The sequence below is a fragment of the Maniola hyperantus genome, chromosome 26, assembly GCF_902806685.2.
Source record: "Maniola hyperantus chromosome 26, iAphHyp1.2, whole genome shotgun sequence".
In the NCBI taxonomy this organism is placed as follows: Eukaryota; Metazoa; Arthropoda; class Insecta; order Lepidoptera; family Nymphalidae; genus Maniola; species Maniola hyperantus.
The window spans coordinates 3020462-3034430 of NC_048561.1; the positions used below are offsets into that span (position 1 = coordinate 3020462).

The 13969-nt window shown below is 41.3% G+C and overlaps 1 protein-coding gene across 1 annotated transcript in view; it reads left to right on the plus strand.

Moving 5' to 3' along the window:
* Positions 1-10773, plus strand: part of LOC117994088 (UDP-glucosyltransferase 2-like) — a 63260-nt gene extending 52487 nt beyond the window's left edge. Inside the window, exons 7-11 of the mRNA XM_069507525.1 lie at positions 598-817; positions 1356-1575; positions 7369-7591; positions 8820-8923; positions 9792-10773. Of these exons, the coding sequence (XP_069363626.1) occupies positions 598-817; positions 1356-1575; positions 7369-7591; positions 8820-8923; positions 9792-9973 (949 nt within the window). The 3' untranslated portion in view covers positions 9974-10773. The remainder of the gene's footprint in view (positions 1-597; positions 818-1355; positions 1576-7368; positions 7592-8819; positions 8924-9791) is intronic.
* Positions 10774-13969: the final 3196 nt, after the last annotated feature.

The window sequence follows — 13969 nt, forward strand, 5'->3', positions numbered from 1 at the left end:
CACCGACCCTGTGGCAACGCATGAAGAACATCTTCTGTTTCCTCTTCTTTACCGGCCTTACTATGTAAGTCGGAACTCAACTCAATACAAACAGCACTATGTGAGTCGCAACTCAATACAAACAGCACTATGTGAGTCGCAACTTAATACAAACAGCACTATGTGCGAGTCACATCTCAATACAAACAGCACTATGTGAATTGCCACTCAATATAAACCACGCCATGTGAGTCGCAACTCAATACAAACAACACTAAGTGAGTTGAAAATCGATATAAATTCACTCACACATTATTTATTAGGTTCTTACGCTGGCTGTCTTCTATTATCAGCGAAACTGCTGCCCGTATCAAATAATGCCATATCGCGGTATGAGGCGGGGACGCTCCGCACACCCGCACGTCACCCACGATATTCCGCACCGGGTTAGCGCAGGGGCTGTGCGGGTGTGCGGGGCATCCTCAACCTGATTGCTATGTCGACCTGTCGCGCACTATAGGTACAATTCACCGCCTGGCGTTAATAATTGGAGGTAGTTTAATTATTAACATTAATGCAAGCTTTAAGATTTTGTTAGAAAAATACTTTGAATTTCAGGTCAAGCCAGTCCACCAACAAAGCAAACTACGAGAAATACTTCGAACCACTAGCTAAAGCTCGCGGCGTCACCCTACCTCCCTACTACGAGGCGATGCATAACATTTCCATAATGTTTGTGAACTCTCACCCATCATTCGCACAACCCTTCGTCACTCCACCCAACGTGGTTGACATCGCCGGCTACCACATCGACGAGGACGTGCCACCTCTACCCAAGGTACGAGGACACAGATGTATAGCACGATTCAAACGTAAATGCGCCTCTGGCGTTTGCGCATGACGTTGCGCAGAACATTTTGGGTATCCGAGGTAGCGATGAGAGTAACTGCGCACGTGTCGCAACTTCACGCAGACGCATTTAAGTTTGAATCGTACTGTACATACTTTCACACTAACACACAAGCCATATAAAAGGAAAAGGTGACTGACTGACTGATCTATCAGGTCAAACTGCTGAATGGATCGGGCATGAAATTTGGTATGCAGATAGCTGTTATGACGTAGACATCCGCTAAGGAAAGATTTTCATCACACCCATAAGGGGCTAAAATTAATGGAGTCCACGTGGACGAAGTTACGGGCATAAGCTAGTTATTAATGAGCGCCTAAGTCATATTCAGATAATATTCCTGGTGAAGACGTGAATTCAAGATACTTGTTTGGTAACACCCCCCCCCCCTCTCCCCTTCCTCTGCCATCTTGTTGATATTCTTGTCCCCATGTAATAATATAAAACTATCCCTTAATTTTTCCAGGATCTACAAGACCTGCTGGACTCATCCCCCCAGGGAGTGGTCTACTTCAGCATGGGCTCCATGATCCGGTCCGCCGGACTGCCGGCGCAGACCCGACGCGAGCTGGTCAAGATGTTCGGAGAACTGCCCTACACTGTGCTGTGGAAGTTCGAGGAGCAGATGGAGGACTTGCCAAGGAATCTCCACATTAGACCTTGGATGCCGCAGTCTAGTATACTATGTGAGTACTAAGGGTCAAACTGTCGACCCTGAGATATGTTGTGGCCGTATGGTAATAATTAAATGCGGCAACGGAGAAAGATGTTTATTGAGAGCCGGCTTATGATCTACTCTCCCTTATGGACTAACAATACTAATAAAGAAATCTTACATACTATTGTTTTAATCTTATTGCTTAACTGCCTAACCTACATAATTTTGCATCACCTCTCTTTCAATCCGATGTGCAGGCAACCTACTTCGATATATTGAGGAGTTGCATTTTTATGTTACAGCTAATATGAACATGCTACGTTTAAACTGACAATTCGTACATATTACAACCCCGACCTCGCATGTCTCCCGGTAGTGTAGAAGAGTACGATGCGCAGGCTTGCTCGCGTGTTGTCGCAGAAGAGACAAAATAAAGTCTTGAATTTCCAACGATGCCTCTTTATTTCATCATAAAATAAACAATAAGTCATCAGCGTCACATTTAAATTACGATGCAATTAGATTCAACATTTTAGGATAAAAAGAAATCGATTTATATTTATGGGACGAACACAATCAAAGGTTATAATTTTAAGGAATGACAGGACAGATGTCAATGTCAAGTTAACATGTCAAAGTTCATAACGTCGATGTAGATCATAGACAAATTCAACACTCCTCCTTATGGTCTACATCGGATAAAGCAAGATCTATAATTATTTGTACATAATATACTGAGATAATATACATACAAGACACATACATATTGAATTGCGAACCCTTATTCTTAAAAACAACTAGTTTACACTTATTACATTCAATTCAGACACACAATTTTTATGTTTAACATTACACAATGGCTTTGTTAACACATCCGCTACCATTTTGTCTGTTGGTATATATTTTACATTAATTGAACCTCTTTGTACAAGATCTTTAACAAAATGATAGCGCAAGTCTATATGTTTTGTTCTCTTGTGTGAATATTCTTTTACTAGTAACAATTTCTGAGCACTCTGGTTGTCATTGTATACTAAAACATCTATAGTTTTGGCGACAAGTTCTGACAAGAAACTTGTAACAAAACAGATATCCTTGCATACATCGCTTATGGCTATATATTCTGCCTCAGTGCTGGATAAAGCCACACAACGTTGTTTTCTAGACTCCCAGCTAACTACATTGTTACCTAATTTAACAATAAAGCCTGTATATGATTTCCTGTCACACATATCATTTGCCCAGTCAGCATCTGTATAAGCGGTTATATTAAAACTATCACTTTTATAAAAACAAAGTCTTAAATCGATAGTACCAGCCAAGTATCGCAGAACTCGTTTAGCAGCTATCCAATGACTTTTATCAAAAGCAGTTAAATATTGGCTAAGCTGACTGCAGCTGAAGGCTATGTCAGGTCTTGTGCAAACTGACAAATACATTAAACAGCCTATAAGTTGCCTAAACTGATAAACATTATCATTTAAAGGTTCACTATTTGACTTTTTGAGTTTACTATTTACAATCATAGGTGTAGAAACATGCTTACAATCTAACATATTAAACCGTTTAAGTAACCTTCTAATATATTCAGATTGGTCCAAGGTCAAAACATTTTTATTTCTAATCACACGTATACCTAAACAATTTGTTAATGGACCAAGATGCTTGACACTGAAATTTGTACTTAATAAGCTAAACAAGTCCTGTGTATCACATGTTGAAAAAATATAAAAATCGTCAACGTAGAGAGCAATGATAGTGAGGTCCCTATTATTCCTTTTCACATACACACAGGGCTCACACTTGCTTTGGACAAATCCATTTTTCAACAACAAGCTATTCACTTTCAGATTCCACATGCGACTTGCCTGCTTAAGTCCATATATACTCTTGAGTAGCATACACACCTTTCTTTCATCACAAACAAAACCCTGCGGTTGTTCCATGTAGATTCTTTCGTTTAGGTCGCCATTCAAAAAAGCAGTGGTTACATCAATATGTTCCATGGACATATCTAATTGATGTGCCAAGGAAAATAAAATACGCATTGTTGAATGACGTACTACAGGTGAGAAAGTATCGGAGTAATCTATTCCTTCCCTTTGGCTAAAACCGCGGGCAACTAAGCGAGCTTTAAACTTATCGAAATTACCCGATGTGTCATGCTTTAATTTATATATCCATTTACACTTCACAACATTCACACCCACAGGTCTATCCACTAGTTTCCAAACCTTATTTTCTACTAGTGACTCGTACTCTACCTTCATTGCATTTTGCCAGTCAGAGGAATTTGATGATGCTACTGCCTCTTCATATGTTGGTGGCTCTTCTAATATAGACCTGGCGTACATACCTATTTCATAATCGCCATATCGTATCGGCGGTTTACCACGTGTACTGCGCATGGGGCGACTGCTAACGGTCACAGACTCCTCTGTACAAGTCACAGCTTCCCCTTGAATTTCTTCAAACTTGGGAGTTGCCGGCTGCGTCTCCGGTTTCTCAGCAGAAGTCTCAGTATCAGCAGTGGTCTGTTCTACCTCGCTGTTAGTGCAGTAATCATCGCCAGACTCAGCATCTGTGAATTCATACGAAAAATCATATGATTTATTTAAACTTACATTGACTGGACTAGAATCCTGACAAGATTGACTAAAATTTAAAATATTATCTTTATCACAAGTACTATTATTCAATTCTTCATTATATTGAATATTATCACAATTTAATTCATTATTATATTCATTAAATACTATACAATTGTCATTATTTAAAATTAATTCATTTGTTATGTCAGGACTCTTAAAATCTTTATAAAAATCTTCAATAAAATACACATTCCTTGACAAAATAACCTTTCTTGGATTTGATGGGTCTATGAGTCGGTAACCTTTTGTCATCTCGGAATAACCAACAAAAATACACAGCTTTGCCTTTGCGTTCAATTTACTAGTACGTGTAGCCTCAGGAATTAATGAATAGGCGATGCATCCGAATACTCGAAGGTGTCCAAGACAGACAGTGTGTCGGGACCAGACCTCCTCAGGTACCTGTCCTGCCAATGCAGCAGTGGGGTTTCTGTTTTTTAAATATATGGCTGTCATTACAGCCTCACCCCAAAAACGGTTACAGAGACCTGCTTGCACAAGCATACACCTAGCCTTTTCCATTAAAGTTCTATTAAGGCGCTCTGCCACGCCATTCTGCTGAGCACAATACGGTACTGTCAACTGGTGAGCAATTCCCTCTTTCTCTAAGAAACACTTAAATCTATCACTACAATATTCACCACCATTGTCCGACCGCAGGCATTTAATCTGCAAACCAGTCTGCTTCTCTACATAATTTTTGAAATTGATAAAATAGTCTAACACATCAGACTTTTTCTTCAATAAATATCCAAAACTTTTACGAGAAAAATCATCAGTAAAGGTTAATAAATACCTTGCATTTCCCCAGCTAGAGTCTTTCATAGGGCCGCATACGTCACTGTGTACAAGTTCCAAAGGCCGGCTAGCACGTCTCGTGGATCCTTTTGGGTAAGCCCTGGCCACAGGCTTTCCCTCTAGGCAGGCAACACACTTGGTAAAGTCTTCCTTGTCAACCTGAAATGAGACACTACGTGCTGCACATTCCCTAAGTTTACACATACCTTTGAGACAAAGATGTCCTAATCTTCTGTGCCACAATTCAGCATCAATACTATTATTCGACCCAGCTTTTGCAATCTGTGCTTCCTGCACTTGATGTAGGACAGCCATCGATTGCTCTTTTGCAAAAATATCTTTTATTTTGTAAACACCCTTACATAAATCAGCAGACATAATAGGCTTGCCTTTTATACTGCAGCTGTCATATATAAAACACCCATTCACACTAAACACCACAACCATGCCACTCTCGCATAACTTACTTACAGAAAGAAGATTTTCAGACAACTGCGGAACATACAATACATTTCTTAAAATTTTATCAAAACTACCGATGCTTACATGCATATCTCCGACACCAGAGCTTTCTAATTTTGTTTCCCTATCAGCACAGGTAATCTTAATTTTATTAGTTTTTTAAACTAGTCAGAAGATTGTCATTATTGCACATATGCGATGATGAACCACTGTCCACAATGAAGTCCGCACTTTGTGTAGCTGCCAAGAATGATGAAGCATATACAGTCTGTTCTTCTTTATTATTCTCTTTCTTCTGTCGCTTCAATTTCCAGCAACGAGACTTTATGTGACCAGCCTTATTACAAAAATTACAGATTACTTTCTTTTTAATGAAACTTCTAGCAATAAGAGCATTACTTGATGAGCCACTGGCCTGATTTTCAGTATTTGCCTTCCTGTACTCCTCTTGAATTAAGCGAGCACGAACCAGCTCTGAAGATAATGCATTAGTCATCGATGCTGTCTCCAAGGCCGAAACAAGGGTGTCAAAATCTTGAGGGAGACCTGATAGTAATATTTCAGCAATTTCTTCATCTTCGATGACCTTACCGATGTCCGCAAGTTGTTGAACAAGAGTAAATACCGTCTCAATGTATCTGGTCATATTATCGTATTGATTAAAGTCTACCCTATGTAGTTGCCGAAGTAGACTAACTCGTCTAAATAGACCTTTGTCCTCAAAGACGGATTGAAGTTTATCCCAAGCTGCCTTTGCTGTATTAATTCCATACAACGTCTGTTAAAGAGTGGGCTTAAGGCTTAATGATATTCTTGCAAGAGCTTTTCCATCTTTAGTGGTGTCTTTGTCCGTACCTAAGACACAATCCCATAGACCTTCTAGAATAAGTGAATTTTTGATCCCAAATTTCCAGCTGTTATAATTAGACACTCCTTCCAATTTTTCAATGCTTACACCGCCGCCAAGCATATAGCTCGTTGTACTTCCATTTGCAGACGCTGATTGACTAGACATCGCTTTAAATAATTAGTACTCACAATTCGTCCTTCTACGACTTTCTGGGCACGTTAACCTGTAGAAGAGTACGATGCGCAGGCTTGCTCGCGTGTTGTCGCAGAAGAGACAAAATAAAGTCTTGAATTTCCAACGATGCCTCTTTATTTCATCATAAAATAAACAATAAGTCATCAGCGTCACATTTAAATTACGATGCAATTAGATTCAACATTTTAGGATAAAAAGAAATCAATTTATATTTATGGGACGAACACAATCAAAGGTTATAATTTTAAGGAATGACAGGACAGATGTCAATGTCAAGTTAACATGTCAAAGTTCATAACGTCGATGTAGATCATAGACAAATTCAACAGGTAGAAGGTCTACTTTAGTCAGGAAGCTGGGGGAACTGCTCTACACCATGATGTGGAAGTTCAAAGGGCAGCTAGAATGTTTGCCAAGGAATCTTCACATTAGTCTGGATGTCGCAGTCTAGCATATTCTGTCAATATGGAGGTTCAGGATTCAGGATATATTATATACTGGTATTGGATTGTGTTTTTTCCAGGTTAGCCCGCTATCTTCTTAGACTGCATCATCACTTACCATCAGGTGAGATTGCAGTCAAGGGCTAACTTGTAACTGAATAAAAAAAATTTAAGAAAGGAAAAAAATTAAGGAAAGGATTAGAAAAAGGAGTGAGGTAGTATAACAATAACGATAAGTTTTTGCTAGCGAGAACGCTAGCATTAGATACGCTTCAGAACGCAGATAGAGAACGGTAAAACTAGAAAGTTACACCCTGTAATTACTAATTAGCCTAGCTTTAAGATTGTTTACATATGTATTTTCAATGAAAAACATGTTGATGCTTATGTTTCTCTTTATCGTAACATTTTGTACCTTCCAGCGCATCCCAACGTGAAGGTGTTCATCACCCATGGCGGTCTGCTCAGTATATTGGAGTCCCTCCACTTCGGAGTGCCAGTTATAGCCGTCCCTGTCTTCGCAGACCAACCCAGTAATGCGCTACGCTGCGTGAAGGCAGGACATGCTCTTAAAGTCGACTTCAAGCTGCCAGAACTGGCAGGAAACCTCAAAATCGCTCTCAATCAGATGCTCAATAACAACAGGTGAGGTAGTCTCTTGGTGTCTCAGTGATAGCTGTCCTTAACTTCAGAGACCAGCCCAATAATGCTCTGCCAGCGCACCCCAACGTGAAAGCATTACCCATGGCGGTCTGCTCAGTATATTGGAATCCCTCCACTTCGGCGTGCCAGTTTTCGCAGACCAACTCAGTAATGCGCTACGCTGCGTGAAGGCAGGACATGCTCTTAAAGTCGACTTCAACCTGTCAGAACTGGCAGGAAACCTCAAAATCGCTCTCAATCAGATGCTCAATAACAACAGGTGAGGTAGTCTCTTGGTGTCTCAGTCATAGCTGTCCTTATCTTCAGAGACCAGCCCAATAATGCTCTGCCAGCGCACTCCAATATGAAAGCATTACCCATGGCGGTCTGCTCAGTATATTGGAATCCCTCCACTTCGGCGTGCCAGTTTTCGCAGACCAACTCAGTAATGCGCTACGCTGCGTGAAGGCAGGACATGCTCTTAAAGTCGACTTCAACCTGTCAGAACTGGCAGGAAACCTCAAAATCGCTCTCAATCAGATGCTCAATAACAACAGGTGAGACTTACCGTTCTTCCAAAAATTAAGGCCTTAACGGCTTAATCGACTTTCGCCAGCAAAGCTCAGCTGGTTGGTAAGCTGAAGTGATAATACTGGGTAGGCTATAGTTCGAAAAACTGGGTTCTAAGCTTCAGCGGAGTGGTTCGATAACTCAGTGTTCAACACTGACTGATAAACCATCGAGCTCATTTGACATTGGTTGGTTCACTGAGTGACATTGAAATAATTTTGCGTAGAAAATCTTTAATGGATGGAACCTTCAGTGTTGGGTATTGTTCACTGAGTTAGCTAATCACTTCGCTGGAATGGGAATGGCAGCTCATTCGCTGCCCAGCGTTGGAAGAACCCACGGACTGGGAAGTCTCCGCGTCCTCTTCTCCGTCGTCGCTGCCTCACTTCAGAGCAGCTGCTCCTTCTGTGCCACGCGTGCACGAACTCCCGCACTCCTCAGAAGTTCACCTCCTCGGAGACCAGGTCCCGGTAGTACACCGCAGTGAGCAGCTGGAGTAGCAAGTGGCATAAGACCGTGGCGTACGGAAGTCCCTACGAAGAAGGGAATTCCCGAAGAAGACCTTACTATGTCCAGCCGCTAGGCGTGGACGTCTATCGATTGACGATGGTGATGAACTAATACGCTTTATTTCTTTAAATCTTCATCTTTTGTGTTTCAGTTACTACAACCGCGCGAAGGAGATCTCGCGTCTGTTCCGCAAGCGCCCCGTCTCCAACAAGAAGCTCATTCAGCACTACGTGGAACTGGCCATCGAGAGCAAAGGTATTTTTGTAATAGAGATAGCGAGCAAACGAGCAGGCGGGTCACCTGATGTTAAGTGATTACCGCCGCCCATGAACATTTGTAGCACCAGAGGAACCGCCGATGCGTTGCCGGCCTTTTAGGAATCTGTTGGTCCGCCCCTTGAATAACCCCATGTTGTAATCTAGTGGGAACACCACTGATGGGAGTTGGTTCCACAGTTTGCATGTGCGTGGAAAGAAGGATCTGGCACAGCGGACGGTCGAAGTGCACCAGACACCCAGGTAGTGAGGGTGAAATTCCTTACGGTGGCGCGCGGTGCGGTTGTAGAAAAATGAGGGTGAAATGAGGTCAAAAAGCTCTTCGGAGCACTCCCCATTATACAGGCGATAGAACACGCATAGAGAGCTAACGTCTCTGCGGTGCTCCAGGCTTTCTAGCGAGCCGGTTAGTTTGGGATCGTCCACAAGTCGAACAAGCTATTTTTAGGGTTCCGTACCTCAAAAGGTAAAAAGGAACCGTCCACAAGTCTAGACTAGCTTATGTTTGCGACTTCTTCCGCGTGGACTACACAAATTTCAAACCCCTATTTCACCCCCTTAGGGGTTGAATTTTCAAAAATCCTTTCTTAGCGGATGTCTACGTCATAATAATAGCTATCTGCATGCCAAATTTCAGCCCGATTCGTCCAGTAGTTTGAGCTGTTCGTTGATGGATCAGTCAGTTAGTCACCTTTTCCTTTTATGTATATGTATAGATATGGGTAGTGATAGATAGAGAGAGATTCTCAGGTATATTAATGTTTGAACATGGTTTTTTTTTTTTTTTTATAATTTAATTTTTTTTTTTTTTTTAATTTAAATGTTTTTTTTTTTTTTTATATTTCCAGGGGCATACCACCTGCGTTCCAAAAGTCTGCTGTACTCGTGGTACCAGCTGTGGATGCTGGACCAGCTCGCCGTACTTATACTGGCACTGTCCGTAGTTGTGATAATAATTAAGAAACTCTTTACTAATTTGTTTAGAAAGAAGGAAAAAACGAGTATAGGAATAAAATATAAAAAAATGTAATTTATGATTGGGCTAGGTATCGCGTGGCAACGGTGCAACGGATTGACGTGATTTTTTGCATGAGTATAGATAAAGACCTGGAGAGTGACATAGGCTTTTTATCCCGGAAAATCAAAGAGTTAAATAAATAAATAAATAAATAATAAATAATAAATTTATTCATAAGAATGCAGGTGACATAACATGGTTATAAAATTAGTTCCCACGGGATTTTTAAAAACCTAATTCCACGTGAACGAAGTCGCGGGCTTCAGCTAGTATTATATTAATTTGTGTGATGGTGCTTCCACACAACAGTTACAAAATAGGAAAAAAACCGGCCAAGTGCGAGTGAGACTCGCGCACCGAGGGTTCCGTACTACAGGCGTATTTTATCGACATTTTGTACGATAAATCAAAAACTATTATGCATAGAAATAAATAAAAATCTGTTTTATAGGTAAAGCCCTTTCATATGATACCCCACTTGGTATAGTAATCTTACTTTGAAAGTTGAAAATAGCAATGTTTGTTCATGACCATAATTTAATTTTTTTTGTGTGATGTAACCACAAATTCACGGTTTTCACATTTTTTCCCTAATGTCTGCTATAAGACCTACCTACCTGCCAAATTTCATGATTCTAGGTCAAGGGAAGTACCCTGTAGGTTTCTTGACAGACAGACAGACAACAAAGTGATCCTATAAGGGTTCCGTTTTTCCTTTTGAGGTACGGAACCCTAAAAATGTAGGTAAAAAAATCATCAATAAGTATTTAATTGTTATATTATAATTATATTTACTATTTTTTGTACAAAAAATCTCAACTAAGTAATAAAAATTGTCAATTTATTTTTATTGTAGACTTTTAATTCCCCTTCGTTGCGTAGCCGTGCGTGCCGGCCGTAGGGCATGTTTGAAAACCCCATAAAATGAATCATGGGAACCATCAGTAGACAAATAACTTTCTATGGTGCAAATGCTATTGGCACAGTTTATAAGTCCCGCAAATTGTCGAGATGGCAATCGGGGTATGAGGCGGGGGGACGCCCCGCACACGCGCACGTCACCCGCGCTGATCCCGCACCAGGTTAGCGCGGGGAGCTGTACGGGTGTGCGTGGCGTCCCCACCCCGCTTGCCATCTTGACCTGTCGCGAATTATACTTATTATTTAGAGCTTCGTAGTAGGTACATACAACTAAATTATAGGCATAGACATCTACTGAGATACGGAATAGACCTGTTGAGTAATATTATTAATTTGAATATGTTCCTACCTATTATTATAATAATAAATATCTAATTCTGCGGGGACTGTCTATTACTGCGTAAGGCCTCATTTACGGAGACGCGGGGCGTTGCGCGTCGCGTGTGTAGTGGCGTCTCGCGGCGCGTCGTGCGTCTTTTTCGTTTACGGTGCGGCGGCGCGTGAAGCGGCACTTATCATCGCACGCGTAATCACAAACATATGGCAATATACGATGTTGTTCATAGAGATGCGAGGCGGGAAGAGTGGCGGCGCCCGCGGCGCGCGTTGCACGCGGCGGGCGCGTCTGCGTTGTGCGATTTCCGAAGAAATTAAAGACTGGCAGAAGGTTCCGCTGCGGGCATCACTTCATCGAGAATTGCCGCCGCGTGCGCCGCCACGATGAACGCCGCGTGGGACGCGTCGATGCCATCCGCGGACTCGCCCGCAAAAAACGCTCCATTTCAAACAAACGCGTCTAAAATTATTGTGAGTTAGAATATAAGTTAGAATATCATTTAATACGAGCGCTCAACAAACTGGCTCACCAGTTTGGCGAGAGACAAACAATGTACATTATCTGGTATACGATTGTTTATAAAAAAAAAAAAAAAAAATTGCTTCTCCGTAAACGCACTCATACAACGGCCATATGTTTAGACTAGCTTATGTTCGCGACTTTGTCCGCGTGGACTAAACAAATTTCAAACCCCTATTTCATCTCCTTGGGGGTTGAATTTTCAAAAATCCTTTCTTAGCGGATGCCTACGTCATAATAGCTTTCTGCATGCCAAATTTCAGCCCGATACGTCCAGTAGTTTGAGCTGTGCGTTGATAGATCAGTCAGTCAGTCAGTCAACTTTTCCTTTTATATATTTAGAAGATTCAGTGCGGGCCGCGCCGCCCATCGCAACGCGCGACGCCCCGCGTCTCTGTAAACGAGGCCTAAGACCTTGAACCTATATGACATTAAATAAAAGCTCGCCCCACACTAAAGTGTGTGTTCCGCCACTTCTTTAGGTTACGCTGAATTTAAGCTACAATCTCTAAACTAAACTAAATTAACAGGTCTAAATCTAGTGCTATCATTTATTGTTAAATAAAGTTAATTAACTTACCATCTCTGCCCAGCCAGGAGATGCTTACCAGTCAGTGACATTTACATATACCTACCTAGATAAACTTAGGTTTAAACATGAAAAAAAGAAAATAATAATAATCTAGATAAGTATATACAATTATACATACAGAAAAACTTATCACTAAAAAAAAATATATTTACAAAAAATATACGCCATCCAAATGGTCATTTATGGGCATTGTGCCCAAAACACTGGCGCTATTACCTCGCTGAACGGCAAGGCTTAACCGTTGAGCGAAATAAGCACCAGCTCTTGGGTCACCAGACGCGTGGATCAGCTTTTGGGACACGACATTTATAAAAGCTTTCGTGTCCGATGACCATGGGCCCAGAGTCTCAAACGCATGCGCCGCATATAGGTACATAGTCCTTACTAATGACTGAGTATTTACGGCGCTTAAGCTCCTGAGCTGACTCGGCTGCTGCAGCCGCCTTTTGGCACGTGCCCGGTAAATGGGACGCTGCCAACGTGTCGACGCAGGTCGCATCCCACACCAGCGCACGCCCCATCGACCATGGTACTATAGTCATCCCATCTGGCCTCTTGCCGTCATCCCTGAACAAGCCAGAAGGTTCTAGCTGAGCTGGGATGGAGGCAGTGGCCAGAGCGCGACGGACTATATCATTGATAGCACCATGTCGATAAGTATAATTTATTTAGACAGCAACTTTGCAACAGGAGGCTAAGTCAAGCTCAGCTAGTTGCTGTGCGCGGGCACATAGCGCTGGTTTTCAGCTTGCTCCTGTACTATTATAGTTGTACGTTCAAGGCTTCGGCAGAATCACGAAGCATTTTATTTTACCCTAAAGATGCCCACTGACGATGCGTCCATCAATCCAAATGGAGTGGACGTCTTCCAAAATCGTTTCGTGAATGTGAAAAACGTATTCCAATTGAATGGACGTCGTCCAGATTAGGATTTCCAAACGAATTGAAATCCATGCGTCCAATCCAAATGGACGTCATCCACGGCCGATTGTCCGTGGCGAAAACGTGCGCCACGCCATTTGACGCGCCCTCCAAATTGTCTGTGAATGGGGAAAACTACGTCCATTTTTATTTTATTTTCGTCTCAGTTTATGTTCAGGCGTTGACGGCGGTACATGTGCTGGATGATAGGAGCTCTGTGGCTGGTCTATCAAACGTTTAAACAATATTGTCCGGATTGAATTATATGTTTCTAAATGATGCCCACGACTTCGTCCGCTTTAACACATTTATGTGATCGAACCTTTAGATCATTGCGTAACGTCAAATGATTAAAAGAAACCGATCGAAACATAAAATGACATAATATTGTGCAATCCAAACCGGACTTTATGTCCCTATTTATAGAATTCAATTTGAAATGCACGTAATAAAACTATACAGTAATTAAATCGCTCTTAAATCTTTAATAAAAAATCAACTTTGATATTTCAGTAATAAGTTTTAAATTAGAATGCAATAACCATATGGTCTAAAATTTCCTATAATTGGTTAATTTACGTTATTCAAAACGTTTTTTTCCATAAAGACACTTATGCCCTTGAAAATACAGGTGAGAATTGAATGCATTATTTTCATGTATAATTACGTAGGTACCTACCTACATTATTTTTTGTTGTATTGGAGGAAGTCAGGGTCG